We start from the raw sequence: 15,729 nt of genomic DNA, 5'->3' as shown, positions 1-15,729 counted from the left end.
TTGGTTTGGGCTCAGGTCCCAGTCTTGTGATTCGTGAGATTGAGCCCCGAAACTGGGATTCTCTCTCTCCCGCTCTCTCTGCCCCTCCCCCGTGGAGCATATTCTCTCTCTCTCTCTCTCTCTCTCTCTCTCTCTCTCTCTCAAAATAAATAAACATTAAGAAAATAATACACACTCACATGCTAATTTCCAGTGAATGCAAAAGTCCATCAACATAAACACTGTAAAGATACACCAACCTTAGGCTCCATATTCTGAAATTGATTGGTGTAGGTACTGGGTACAACCTAGAAATCTACATTTTTTTTAAGTTTTATTTAAGTAATCTCTAACGTGTTGCTCAAACTTACAGCCCCAAGATCAAGAGTCACATGCTCTTCTCAGAAGACTGAGTCAGCCAGGCACCCCTAGAAATCTGCATTTTATTTATTTATTTATTTATTGTTTATTTTTTTAGAAATCTGCATTTTAAAAAGTACTTCATGGGGTGCCTTCGTGACTCAGTCAATTAAGCTTCCAACTCTTGAGTTTCGCCACAGGTCATGATCTCATGGTCATGGGATCGAGGCTTGCATTGAGCTCTGCACAGCCTACTTGGGGTTCTCTCTCTCTACCCCTCCCCAGCTCATGGTCTCGTGACTGTGCTCTCTCTCTCTCAAAATAAACAAACATTAAAAGAGAAAGAAAAATTGGAAATATTCCCATTGTCCAGAATCAGGCCTAATCAACTTCACATTCATTCCTATACTCACCACCCCATTTCTACCATCTGTCAGCTTGGTTAGTTTTCCTGCAGCCCTCTGAAGTAAGCCATGACCCTTACCCATCATTACCTTGTCTCTTACTGAGTGGTCCACATTATTCCTCAGAGGTAGTTCAACTCTCACCTACTACATCAAATGTAACTTCAGTCCACCCCCTACAGAGGAATCACCTTAAAGGAACACTGTGCTCACTTACACCGGCAGTTCTCAAACCAGTCCATTCATCAGAACCACCTGGCACGAATTGTAAACCCTGACCATAAATTTCCTATTCTGAGCTGTAAGAATGCTCGAACTTATACCAACCATATCGTTAATAAGGCCAATTCGTGTTGGTGGGGCTTGAAGACCTAGCAGCGTTGCAAGGCGACGTTGTTTTTCGACTATAATGCCATCCATATCCAGAAGTCGAGCAATATCAGTACGCTCAGGGGTAATAGGGATGGAAAGAGTGGCCAAAAGGACTCTAGTAGACATTCTGGAGAACAAAATCACAAATCTGTTACATTCATAAATGTTACCTGACATAAAGAAAGACACTTCTCTTTAATCATTTCGTAAGATATGCCAGTGACAGAATATGTACACCACCTTTGGTGGACTATATTCATACATATTATTCATCAAAACAGGAAATTAAGAGAAATGGGCCATACTAAAATGAGTACTTGGGAGAATCAGAACTTCATCTACCCACTTACTACTGTCAATATTTTCCAGCTATAGAAAAAGACTGGGAGGTTAAAATGTAGAATAGATACCTTTGTATATCCCATGCTTCCTTAGAAAAACAAGGCAGCTTTAAAAGCTAAGAAAAATGACACTAAGAAAGGGGTGGAAATTTACAAAGAATGTCAGTGAACACAACAGGAGTGTTGGGAGGACGCGTGGTAGAGAGAAATCTTAGCTTCCTTAAAACACAAGAGGCAAGTCAGGTTGAATTCAGATCACCGTATTACATTAAGGACAGTGGGCTCTGGAGCTAAAGGGTGAAGGGTCAGAATTGCAGCCTCACCATTTCCAAGACTGAAACCTAAGGCAATTTTTTTGAGTCATGAGGCTATTGTAAAGATTAAACAAAATAATGTACATAGAGCTACATAGCCTAATACTTACTATTATAATACTATTACAGCAGTTTCTAAAGGGATGGTACTGGGGCGCCTGGGTGGCTCAGTCGGTTAAGCGGCCGACTTCGGCTCAGGTCATGATTTCACGGTTCACGGGTTCGAACCCTGCAAGGGCTCTGTGCTGACAGCGCTGAGTCTGGAACCTGCTTCAGATTCTGTGTCTCCCTGTCTCTCTGCCCCTCCCCTGTTCATACTGTCTCTGTCTCTCAAAAATAAATAAATGTAAAAAAAAAAAAAAAACTAAATAAATAAATAAAAATAAAGGGATGGTATATAGGTACCTTAAAGGAAACCAAGTTTTGTTTTGTTTTTTTTTTTTAATCTCAAACAGACACGGATTACATGAAGGACAATGAGTGAACACTGTCCTCAAGACTTTCAAAGAAAATATACTAGAAAAATTAATTTAGTTGGTTCTGTGTATTGCTGTAAAGGTAAAAGAAAAACAATTTGGTATACATAAAGAATTATGGAGGCCAAAATAACATGGTCTGCCAATAAGAGAAAAGAGTGGTGTGTGAGCTGCCAGAGTCCAACCAAAACACGTTAAAAAATATATATATTTGACTGGAAGAAAATAGGTTACATGTGATGCTAAAGGAAAAAAGTGGTCTTTAGATTGCTACGTCATAGACCCTTTTTTTATGTTCAAACACACACTCAGTCAATGTCTTATAATCAGGCATGATGGCAGCATTTATTTTTTTAATTCTCTTATTTGTTCTAAAACTAGATTCTAAATACCACTTATGGACAGAAAGCTCATACCATAACACTGTCTTTCCTAATATTCAATTTTCTCCATCAGGTTTTTGCTACTACCAAAGAACAACAATGTCCAGAGACATTTCTGATAGAAGGGAAGAACTGCTACTGGCATCTGGTAAACTAGAGATGCTCCAAAACATCCTTCGTGCATAGTCCCCTAGAACAGAAAATGCTCCAGCCCCAAATGTCAACAGTGTAGAAGCTGAGAAACCCTAACCTGGAACCATGCCATTTAGTAGGAGATATGTGTTTCATACTTTCAATATTATCTGACTTCAACATTCTTACCTTTGCATCTCTTCCTGTGTAAGATTCTTTCTCATTTCTCTGGATAGATGATAAAGACGATGGAGTGTAGATGCATGAAAAAGAGCATTTCCAGATTTCCAAAACACAGTCGAGACTTTGTTATAGTAATTTGCCATCAACTGAGGTTTAGGTGGTTTTTTAGACAAGGTAAATAGTCCATGAATATCTTCCACAGCTTTGAACGCTTCCTAAAATTAGGAGTATAAATTACAGTCACTGCATTCTAAACGAACAAAAAATCTAATCCAAATCTCTTTATGAAACCTAAAACACAAAACACTCAAGAATAAAAGTGGGAAGTAAAATCCCTTTATGTGTGGTTCCTTTTATTCATCTATAATCTAGTATCTGATGTATCTCACAAAACTGCCATGATCACAAACATACTAAATCCTTAAACTTCTTAAAATTAGACAGAACAGGTTGGAACAGGTTTGAACATGTGCCAGCTGACGTATAGAACACAGTGTTTTGCTTTCTGTCTCTTTCACAGTAGTAGCAGGGGTGTATTTTGAGAAAGTGCCAAATATCTATACAAACATCTATCTGCCCCATAGAGAATTTTGTAGAATTCAATTTTATTTAGTCTTTCTGCCAACCAGCCCCAGCCTAAAGCTTGACACAGTAACCAGGTTAGCTATTCTACGACTATCTTGACAACTTTACCAACTATGCTTTAATTTGCAAAGGTTATTTTTAAATCCCATTGACTGTCCTAAAAATGTTTCAAAGTACCCTTGCAAACATGGTTTTATATGCTTACAAATTTTTCCGTAATAGATCGTTTTAATGATTAAATCTGATCCTTTTGACAGAAAACAGATCAGCGGATCTTAAGGATCAGGGAAGGGTTGGGTGCAAAGGGGCATGAGGCAGTTTTGAGGAAATGTTTTACATCTTGATTATGGTGGTTACTGCATTTGTCAGACTTCAGGGCGAGTTTTGCTGGATGTAACTTACACATCAATAAATGTGACTTTAAAATTCTTTTTTAAAAGTGATTATCATACCACTTGGGATATACAGAAAAAATATCTAGAAGGACATTAAAACAAAACATAGATGTTATTTCTGAGTGATAACATGTATTACTTCCTTCTTTCTACTTATCTATTCATTTGTTCTATAAGGAGTATGTCTACCTTCTATAGAACCTCTTTTTCCTATTTCATCAGGTAGTATTTTAAGGGTGTCCCTACAGAAATGGAAAATATTTTGGAGAGCAGGAAATCACATTTTCACTTGGCTCAAAAAACTACCACTCTTTCTTTGTATTTTCAATTAGATTTTATATTTTGGTCAAACATGTAGAAGTCTCAAGTTGTGACTACAAAATCACGTGAAAATGTCTTTGCACAATTCTTAGTGTAAAAAGCTCAAGTAGTGGGCAAGACTCCCAAGACCACACTGAGATCTCCCATGTAGGATATTCCCCATGCATGTTTACTAAGTCAAAGCAGCACCAAGAAATCTGAGAGATGATCCAGTGCGCTTCTCCAATTCTCTACAGCAAAGGACAAGTTTTGTTTTGTTTCGTTTCGTTTTTCATTTCCAACCTTTTGCCACCAATACTTTTATAAAATACAGTAAAATTATTACAAAAATTAATTGAAAAACAAGCTCAGTTTTTCTAAACAGAGTAAAACACACACACATCATCACCATGAAATTGCTATCCTTCCCCCCCCAAAAAACCCTTCGTAAATGCATATTCTCCTCTCTAATTATTTCAATCTGGTAGTTCACAGACTGGCACCAGGCAATGAACCACACTTGGAGCAGCACTGAGGATGAACTGTTTTATATGGAAAGCCACTGGGCCCAAAAGAGCACACATTTGGCCCCCATTTCACAGCAGGCAACTAGAACCACGATATTCTGAGATTGCTTGTTCAGAACTCTTGGTTATCCATCAGATGATCTTAAATTCTTCAATTAATGATTAAAATTAACCAGTAAGTATCAAAAGAAAGATACTCATTAAAGCAAATAATAATAACATGGGCTACTGTTACTACAAAAGACAGTAGTTCACAACGTACCTGCCACAATTCCATGCTGATAGCACTGTCCAATTGAACAAGCCTGGTCTCCAAATGCATGGACTGGCTTTCTGGATTATTAAGATTGATTGCTGTACTTTGGTTATGGTGGCGTTGAATCTGTGACAAATGCATTCTCAAATTGTCACAAAGCTTACGGAATTCAGCCTTACGGGTGTATTGGAGGCAGAATTTGAAAGCTATAGACATAATTATAAAATATATTAGGTACTTTCCACCATCAACAAGTATGTGAATAAGTTTTATTTCAAATACTGAAATCAGTTATTTTAACAAGATTTACACAAACTTATAATCAGTCTTCAGAAATGATCAAGGTCATTAGTCACTTGTGTCCTGACCATCTACTGGACATAGTCCTGGCCTAGGACTAAAATTTGTTTCTGGGATTCTGGGCGAATTTACAAATGGGAAGCTATTCAATTGAAGTGTAGGAGGGACTCACCTTTCAAACACCTACCACTTCAAATCCTAAAAGAACAAAAAATTCTAGCCTGGAATACAAAGAGCCTTCTTATCTAACAAAATTTGGGCTTATGATAACCTGATTTCAACTGTGTACATAGATGTATACCTTAACTACTTGCTCTGTCATTAAAATAATTTTCTGTCATATATGCAATATAATAATTTTTTCAGAATTCCTTTGCCCTAAAAAAAAAAAAAAGAGAGAGCATTTCTATTTCAATAGGCCCAAAATGAAGGGATGCAGTTTAACTTCAAGTTAACATTTATGTATCAGTAGTTAGCAAAAAGCCCAAGTTTACTTGTCTTAAATGAAAATTCACACATGCTATGTAAATAAAACAGAAGTTGTAATACTCATAGTAAAATATTTTTATAAGCATTTATTTATGAAGTAATCTCCACACCCAATATGGGGCTCCAACTTACAACCCTGAGATCAAAAGTCATATACTCTACCAATGGAACCAGTCAGGTGCCCCTACAGTATTTTTTTTTTTGGTAAAATATTCCTTAAAGTCACTTACAACTTGATAAAACAAATGCCAATCATCCCCATAGTGAGAAGAATGGCAACATAAGGTTGTACTGAGGCCAAAGTAAGAAAAAGTCAAAAGCTACTCTCAAGTCACACATACCCCATTTGTATACAGTTAGAAAGCTCCATTAAGAGCAAGGTAAGTGACAGTAAAGACAAGACACAAGATTAAGATAACAGACTTGATGCAGCTCTTTAGGACTGAAAGTTCAGCTAACCCTTGAACAAGGGTTTGAACTGTGTGGATCCACTTACATGTGGATTTTTTCAATAATTTTAACCTTCTCTTTTCTCTAGTTTACCTTAAGAATACAGTATATAACACATATAACGTACAAAATGTGTTAATCAACTGTTTATGTTACCAGCAAGGTTTCTGGTCAACAGTAGGCTATAGTTATGTTTTTGGATAGGCAAATCACAGGCAGATCAACGGAGCATGAGTGGGGTCAAAGGGGTGTTTCAGTCTGCGCCTCTACTCCCCCACCCCAAGCTGTTCAAGTGTCAACTGTATATGCACTATGACAGCTGGATACCTTTTAAGATGATCCAGAGTCATCAATATGACTTATTTCTATGTTCAGTAATACTGTTTAAGAAAATAAAAATATGCATTTTTCAAGGAATCACAGAAGTCCAGAGCTTAAAAAGACCTTAGAAACCCTTACATGGGGAACCTGGGTGGCTCAGCTGGTTGAATGGCCAACTCTTTGATTTGGGTTCAGGTCATGATCTCACGGGTTTATGAGTTCGAGCCCCACATCAGGCTCTGCGCTGGTGGAGCAGAGCCTGCTTGAGATTCTCTCTCTCCTTCTCTGCCCCTCTCCTGCTCACACTCTCTCTCTCAAAATAAATAAGCATTAAAAAAAAAAAAAAAAAGCCACAGCATGATTAAGTATATATGCAGTAGGTGACGTCAAAAAGCACAAGTCACATTTATCAGAAAGCAATCAAAAAGTTACATTTGTTTTTCTAGTCACCTGGGAAATTCCAAAATGACTTTGTCTTTCAGACATCCATGAAGTGGATTTCATATAGAATTACCCTAACTAGTAAAACAAACTTCTTATAGTCACTTAGTTACTATTTGAATGAATGCCAACCATCTCTCAATGAGGATAAAAACTATAAAATAAATACGATGAAGAAAAACAGGTTAACTTTAATTGTCAATCTTTTGCAAAGTCTTCTCCTAAAAGTCAACTTTTCAAACCAGTTCTCATTTTACCTTGTTGGGCAATATCATGGTAGAGACGCTCTACTCTAGAATTATTTCGAAGAAGGTCCAAACACTGTCTATATGATTCCCAAAGGAATTTAACCCACGGAGTTAAAAGTAGTCTGTCAGTACGATCCTGAGTGTCTTCACCACTTACAGCACTTAGGAGAACACTAAAAAAAAATTTTTTTAAGTTAAAAACAATTTTAGACACGATTTTCTACTTTGCCCTAAGATTAAAAAAAACAAAACCAACAATGATACCAGTGTAAGAAAGTCTGAATCCTTCTTACAACTTTGGGCACACTGTAAAGATGCCATGTAAGTGTTCAAGTATTTGCATCCCCAACCCATATTACAACCATTTAAATTAGTATCTATCTGAAGGTTGTTAATTTGCCACCTTTATGAATTCTGAATAGTACGGCTTTCTTATTAGACAGTTAAAATTCCAAAGGTAAGCATTCTTTCTAATAAACATCTATACTTCAAATGAGGATGAGGGAGACACATGTAAAGAAAAACATTGACAAAAATGTATTAGCAAAAAAAAAAAAAAAAAAAGAATTAGCAATTTAACCTACATACCTCTCAGGAGTTTGAATATTATCCAGATCTTCTATGTCTAGGACCATTTGCTGAGATTCTTCTTTAGCAGCTTCAGTTTTTTCCTCTGCCAATTTCAAATATGCCCTAACAACATCCTCTAGAGATTTGATGTTCACCTAACCAGAGAGAGAGAGAGAGAGAAAACCTTAAAACACTTCTCAACAAACCACAGAATGCTTTAAGAGCAAATTTTATGACATAAAAGCATATTACCTTTAAAAGGTAAACTTCTCTGAAAATCACTAAAGCACTATTAAAAATATAAAACCCAGCTCTTTTCATACCTGTTGACAAATGTTCTTATACTGGTATAATCCCTCTTTAGCCAAATGGCTCTTGCGAAGATCCACACAAAGTTCCAAGTATTTCAACATAATTGGCTCGTGTATCTTTTGCCATGTTCTGTGTTTCTTACTTTTCATAACATCATAAAGAACATCCAAAGCAGGCTGCTTTTTTCCAACCTCAAGAAATTCTGGAAAAGTAATTCAGAAAAATTAAAATTGGTATGTATACTATACTAAAGTGTAAATCTTGCTTAAGTTGGCTATTTTAATTTCTAAACTCACTACCATCTCTTTTTAGAGCACACTTATTTTTGACATCTAAAGCCATGCCGAAATTACCCAACTTAATACAATGAAGACTGGTATTATCTCAAAATATGGTCTATGGATAAAACGATTTCACTCAATTACATTGTACCAAACCCTTGTAAATGACTGCCATGTTCCAAAAATTGAAGTTATGAGAGAGAAAAATCTCCTCCCAGCAAACAAAGAAAAGTGAAATGTGACTTTAGTCACAATGATCTGGTGGATACAATTTCTGCTCTAGGCAAAAGGATCATTAGACTCAATAAGACAGTCAATTAGATATTGTTCCTTTAAGATCAATTGACTATTTATGTGGGTCTACTTCTGGGCTCTCTATTCTTATCACTCTCTATTGCAATGTATCTAGTCTTTTTCTAATACCGCCCTGACTTGATTACCATGGACTTATAAGTAAAGTCTTCAAACCAAGTAGTATGAGTGCTCCAACTTTGTTCTTCTGTATTGTTTGGCTCACTAAGTCTTTTGCCTTTCCATATAAACTCACAATTAGTTTGTAAATATCTACAAAATAGCTCACTGGAATTTTCATTCAGATTTAATGAATCTATATATCAAAATTTGGAAGAATTGACAACAGTCTTCCAATCTATGAAATATCTCTCCCATTTATTTATCCCAACCTAAACATGAGAAAAATCTTAAGACAAACCCCAATTGAGGGACATTCTACAACATACCTGACCAGTACTCATCAAAATTTGTCAAGGTTACCAACAAGTTAGTTTAAGAAACTGTCATGACCAAGGGGGGGAGGAGGAGAGTGTCTGAGAAACAGGACGACTAAATATAATGTGGTATCTTGGATGAGATTCTGGAATTCAGAGAAGGACATGAGGGAGAGCTACGGAAATCTGAGCAAAGTATGGACTTTCATTAATAATGTTATCAGTATTGGATCATTAGTTGTGATAAATGTCCCAAAATGACAGAAGAAATTAACAGGTTATGGTGTATATGGGAATTCTCTGTACTATCTTTGCAATAATTCTGTAAATCTCTAACTTTTAAAATTAAGTTTATTTTTAAAAATAAAAAAAAAATTTTAGAATGCACACCAGAGAAAATTACACATTTCTGAATTTACTACCACCTAAACCTGAAGGCACTCTGCAAGTGGCAATATTTCAAAATCCAGTTCCAATCTAAGGTTTTATGTACACTGCTCATTTTGAAATTCACTCAAAAGCAAAGAGTCCTCTATCACATTACTTCTGACAAAGGTTAAAATTTATCTTTTTTCTCATCTTTTACTTTATTTACTTTTGCACAAAACTTAGTAAACTGAGGGAAAGGGAAGGCTATTTAACCTAAGTCATTTGGTTATGTTCAACTTAAAATTCAGTAATTAACAAATTTCACAAAGAAAAAATCTTTCCACTGAACATTTGAAACATACTTTGGGGAACCAAAACACTAATTAACACTATTAAAAAAGATCTTAAAACACTACATCCCTATTGCTAAAAATCACTATTTTCCTAAGAAAAAAATCTTTTTTTTGAAGTAGTCAAATGATGTTTTATTTTATTTTTAATATATGAAATTTATTGTCAAATTGGTTTCCATACAACACCCAGTGCTCATCCCAAAAGGTGCCCTCCTCAATACCCATCACCCACCCTCCCCTCCCTCCCACCCCCCATCAACCCTCAGTTTGTTCTCAGTTTTTAACAGTCTCTTATGCTTTGGCTCTCTCCCACTCTAACCTCTTTTTTTTTTTTTTTTTTTTTTAAGAAAAAAATCTTTGACAAAGAATTTTTTTTAAGAGTTAACCAAACAGCGTACAGCATTATCATGTAACTCTGTGCTAGGCAAACAACTGGCAGAAACACTGCTTATTTGGGAGTTTTACCAGATTTACAGATTTAGTAAGTAATTTTTCTCCCAACTATCACATCTTTCAGGAATGCTGCTTCTGAACGTTCCTTCCTCCAGGAAAACTACAAACAATATTCCAACTCTCTGGTATGTTAAGAAGTTTGCAACAAATCACAAAATATACTGAAATTCTTATCTTTAAAGGATAGCCTGTGTCTTCCCATATCATATTAAGCCCTATTCTTCATAGGTTAGTGAAAACAAACCCCTCTTCAGTAATTCACGTCAATGTCAACATTAATAGTACTGTTACAAGAAAAAGTCCATTTTCATTTGAGTCAATGCTATTACCAAAAAAAACCAAAGAACCAAAAAAAAAAAAAAAAAAAAAACACCTTGTAAGAGGAAACAAAGATGTAACACAACTAGATACTTTGTTAGAACACTAAGCCTTTCCTGGGTGTTTTTTGTTTTTTAAGCCTTCCTGTTCTGAGGGGAGGACGTTACAGTCTTTAAACTGGATCATACATACAAGGTTATCGTCTAAAATCCAACAGTATCTTAGGTGTTTTTAACAATTATTTAACAGAAAAGTCTCTATCACCCAAAAATTTGGAAGTAAATGTTTTTAGTTACATTTAGCATTCATATTAAAGAGCACAGCATCAGCACCAGAACAACCTATTATATCCAATTCCCAATCTTACACTGAGGATTTAAATCTTATACTGTTAAGTATATAAACACTGTCAAAATGCTTGTAACACAGAACAGGCACAAAGAGAATTAAAGTTGAGAACTGTGCCCGGGATGGTGATGACAAAATAATAAACTATGTAAAAATAATTTACCTACCCTATCTCTTATTTTTAAATAGGGGAGTGTGGTGTCTTAATGTCACTATAAAAAATAAAAAATCTTGTTTAGGGATAGAAAAGTGATTTTTTTCACTTCCTAAACAGCCAATCAGAATTTATTATTACAAATTCCACTTTCAAACTCTGGAACAATAGGTTCAAACAAAGCAAATGCACTAAAAAATAATTTTTATAGGACACCCTACCATCATCATGGGAAAAAAGCAAACATGGATACCAAGCAAGGACATTTTTAAAGGGAAAAAACCTGAATGGGAACAGATATGATATCAGGGTGAGTTCCTGTCTTTATCCGAAGTCACATACAGGGAGAATTTAGTTCCTATGAATTCTCTAGTAAGGGGAAAAAAAACTTTTTGAGGCTAGAAAGGCATACCACATATTAAAAGCTCTATTGCAATGTTAAAAAAAAAAAAAAGTTCATTTCCAAACTGATATTCTTGAAATAAAAATAAAAATCGAGCATTATGAACTGTTACTAGGAGGGTGGACATGCTGAGCCTACCTTTCAGACACAGTGACAAACTGTATCTATTTATAAAAGAAAAAGCTTAGGTCGGCCCTTCAACATTACTAGTTTATTTGGGCAACAGACCAAGTAGATAAGCTATAATGTTACTTGATTTGTGGGTTTAATAACTTTATTTATAAGTCACTGGTAGAACTAAATTATAAGGTTGTTACAAGGTCAGGAGCAATTAATTCTGCACTACTGACAACATAATCTGCAAAAGGGTCTTTTTCCAAATGATTCTGGGGTATAAATTTCTTGTCTGTAACTGCTTAGGCCAAGTTCTCATCTTCCTGAATGATTACTATAATAGTTTCCAAAGGAATTGTTCTGAATTACAGACTCAGAGTGACTTGAAGAACTATTCTACTTAAACATACTCGCATTTTATTACGGTAATGCAGTGGATTAGGTCTAAATGTGTTTAAGGCTACAAATGTCATAGATAAAACATTTACATAAAATGAGATTATCTCCATGGAATGAAATGCGCTTTTACGATCCTATTTAAAGTTTTGTAAGCGGTGCCATGTGCCATCCACATTCAGCTCACTTTGACACTTTCAGACAGGATCTTTCATTCACAAGATCAAAGGTACAGAACTAACTACTTGAAAGCTAAGGCCTCTCTCTACTGTAACACCCATCCTACAATTTAAAAGGGCTGCAGCAAGGAGTCAGTACAGACTTTTAAAAAACCTACACAAATAAAAGCCCCCCCACAGTGCCCCTTTCTCATCTTGCCTACTTTAATTTAAGATGCTTTCCCTAACTTGCCCTTCATGAGTCAAAGCTATTTCAACTTAGAAAACGTGAAAAAGAGGTTTAAGATTCGTTACACAGGAGATAACCCTTTTAATTTAAAGAATTACTGAAATAGTAAACTCATATGAGGATTCAAAAGGGAGGAGTGATGAAAGCAACAAGGCCGGAGCACATCAAATGTGTAATACTTAGGCTATCCAGATTACAGTGCTTCAGCCTATTAGAAGGAAAAATGCCTGTTGGTAAAGCAAACAACTGTAGAACAAATCTACAATAGCAATTACAGTAGCAATTGAATCCAAGTCATTTTGTATACCATAATATAGATTTCTAAGTTTCTAAACGTAAGAAAAAAATTCCAACTTTGCTACAGTTCATTTTCTGGTGATAAATCTCCATTTCCACCGAGTTTCTTTCCTATAAATTAACGTCCTTAATTCTTGCCTGTCCTAACCATTAGATCACTGGTTAAAATGAGCAGTCATCAGATCTAAGTTGTACTTTTAACTGATTTTTAGAACAATTACTCTACTCTATTCCAAAGAATGTGGCATTATCCTATTTCACACTCTTACCACCCTCCCAAATTGTTGCTTTTAAAATAACCATGTGAGGAAGGCACCCTTACCCCTGACAGATTATCACTAACAATTTTGTGTCGACTGAAATTGACATTTCCACAAGAGGAATTTCCAAACAAGCTAACAAAATAAGCTCCACCAACATAAGGACTGTAAGAGACACAGTATATCCACCTACAAAATAGGATAAGACTCAAAACTTGTCTGGGGTACAGGAAGGGTTGAAATAAGAACTATCAACTACCTACTCACTTAGAAATTATTAGGCTTAAAAAACTCTAAACGAAAAAGTTTTTAAAGACCAGAGCCATGCATAATACATTGCACCCCAATGATGCGAACGTAATAAATGCCTCTTGAATAGACCGAGACACGCACAACTTTTCGCGAAAGGGCCGGTGGCATAAGAACACATGGAAATAAAAATCGCAGGCAGCAGCGCTGTGGCGAAAAAAAGCAACTCATCTGGAAGTCTAGAGACCTTGGTTCTAGTCTCCTGGCTCCACAACTAACTCTCGGAGTGACCTTGGGTAAGCATTCTCTCTGTAGGCCTCAATTTCGTTATCTTCAAGAAAGAACTTGAAGTCTCTTACAGGTTTAACAATGTTCCAACTTCATGTGATTTGGGATAGGCTCTGGGACTGAGAATAATCAATGCCAGGAAAAAACAGACAACCGGTTAATTGGGTCAGAGTCCCCGAAGCAGAGCTATAGTGACTGGGGAAAAGGCTAAGTGGACCCTGACCCAGCAAAGCCCGGCGCTGGATTTGGGGGGCGGAGGTGTCTGCGAGAGGGCGGGAGGTGGGACTGGCCGGCTCCCGGCGCCGGCAGGAGGTGGAGTCGAGGTTCTCGCGTGCATTGTCCCCGGGAGGGAGCCATGTTTCTTCCTCCCCGGCACTCCCAGATGGCGGCTGGGGGCGCGGGGCCTAAGCAGCCGAGGGCCCGGCGGCCTGGGGAGCCGGGCGGAGGCGGACGGGGTGGGGGGGGCGGTTAAGGAGGCCAGGCCCCGGTAGACCTGTCTCCGGGGCCGCGGCCCCTGAGACGCAGCAGGAAGCGGCGGGGGGAAGGAAGGGCCCCCCTAGAGGGACGGTTCCCGGCTCCGCACCTCCCACCCCCCCAACGGCGGCCGGTAGGAGCGAGAAGGGAAACCATGCCCAACCACAGGCTGGAACGGCGGCAGACAGGTCTCATCGACCACCTCTGCAGCCGCAGACGGGAGGCGGAGCAGGGAGAAGGAGGCCCGGGCCCCTCGACCTCCGAGGCCTCGGGCCGACCCAGCCCGGCGCGCCCCGATCCCCTACTCACCGTTGGCGCGTTTGAGGGCATTTTCCGGCCTCTGGAAATAGGCCGGCATCTTGGCGGGCGGCTCAGCTCACCGGCGTCAGCGAACTCCTTGGTGGCCCGGGCCGCGAGAGGAGAGGAAAGGGAACCAGCGCGAGGTTCCACGCGCCTCGCCAGCAGTCGCCCGCGCCCAGCCGGCCAGAGACGGAAAGGAAAGAGCCACGTGACCCCCGCACGGCGGCGCCGCCGCCGCCCAGGCCCCGGATGTACGGGGCGGTCCTCCGCGCGCAGGCGCGCTACCGTCGCGCGCACCGGCTGACGTGGCGGCGGGTGTAGTACGTGCGCGCCGGTTCCTCCTCCGGCCTCCGCCGGGAAACGTTAGGGAGGAGGTTTTCAGACCGCTCACCCCTCACTCCTCGAGCGCGAAACGGGGTGGGAAAGGTGAAATTGGGGTCAGGGTTTCTGCCTGGCGAGAAAGAAGGCGTCTGCATAGGGTCATTTTGAGCATGTTTTGTGCGCAGTCATGTAAAGTTACAGGCCGGTCCCTTCCGCCTGGGGAATGGCCTGTCTCCGCTGAGTGAAAATGCCGTATTTATCCGTTAATCAGAAACGCATCGAGCAGGTATCACTAGCCCAGCACCGCTCACCTCTGGAAAGTAATAGTGGCCCGACCCTTGACGGACTAGCAGTGGGAGGAGGGACGCAATAAGTAAATTAGCAAGTTTATTTCATATCGGTAAAGTAAAAAAGTTGGTGAGACCAAGATTGGGGAATAGGGACACTCAGAGAAGGTGAGTTTTGAGCTGAGACCTAAAAGGTGGGGGGACAGGCTGGAGAGAGTAACGAGGCAAGAGCGCAGAAGCTCTGCAGCAGAACAGATTTTGCATAGTTTGAAAATACTTGAGTGTGGTAGCTTTACATTCAGCACACATCACAAACAAGAAAAATGAGTGTTAGTGGAAAAAAATCGATTTATCAGGCCCTTCGCTACAACCTTTTATTACTGGCCAACAATTTTCTTGAATATTTTAATTAAAAAATTTTTTAATGTTTGTTTATTTTTGAGAGAGAGAGTGTGAGCAGGAGAGGGGCAGAGAGAGAGGGAGACACAAATCTGAAGCAGGCTCCAGGCTCTGAGCTGTCAGCACAGAGCCCAACTCCAGGCTCCAACCCACGAGCCAGGAGATCATGACCTGAGCTGCAGTTGGAAGCTTAACCCACTGAGGGACCCGACCTAGGCGCCCCTGAGTATTTTATTTTTTTAAGTAATCTCCACACCCAGCGTGGGGCTTGAACTTACAACCCCGTGATCAAGAGTCGGGTGCTCTACTGACCTAGGTGCCTCTTGACCAACAATTTTAATGTTTAATCAGTAACTATTATACCTAGAACTTGAAAGCCATTTAAACTGAA

The 15,729-nt window shown here is 38.8% G+C and overlaps 1 protein-coding gene across 2 annotated transcripts in view; it reads right to left on the bottom strand.

Moving 5' to 3' along the window:
- The window catches only part of EIF3A (eukaryotic translation initiation factor 3 subunit A), a 35,510-nt gene extending 20,924 nt beyond the window's left edge, over positions 1 to 14,586 (bottom strand). For both annotated transcript variants that reach the window (XM_030334136.2, XM_030334137.2), the window contains exons 1-7: positions 14,341 to 14,586; positions 8,150 to 8,340; positions 7,845 to 7,981; positions 7,266 to 7,429; positions 5,014 to 5,213; positions 2,951 to 3,159; positions 1,071 to 1,242 (exon numbers count right to left, since the gene is read on the bottom strand). In XM_030334136.2, coding sequence (XP_030189996.1) covers positions 1,071 to 1,242; positions 2,951 to 3,159; positions 5,014 to 5,213; positions 7,266 to 7,429; positions 7,845 to 7,981; positions 8,150 to 8,340; positions 14,341 to 14,389 — 1,122 coding nt within the window. In that variant the 5' untranslated portion in view covers positions 14,390 to 14,586. The remainder of the gene's footprint in view (positions 1 to 1,070; positions 1,243 to 2,950; positions 3,160 to 5,013; positions 5,214 to 7,265; positions 7,430 to 7,844; positions 7,982 to 8,149; positions 8,341 to 14,340) is intronic.
- Between the last annotated feature and the right edge of the window lie 1,143 nt (positions 14,587 to 15,729).

The sequence above is a fragment of the Lynx canadensis genome, chromosome D2, assembly GCF_007474595.2.
Source record: "Lynx canadensis isolate LIC74 chromosome D2, mLynCan4.pri.v2, whole genome shotgun sequence".
NCBI lineage: Eukaryota > Metazoa > Chordata > Mammalia > Carnivora > Felidae > Lynx > Lynx canadensis.
This window is presented reverse-complemented; position numbering and strand designations above follow the sequence as displayed.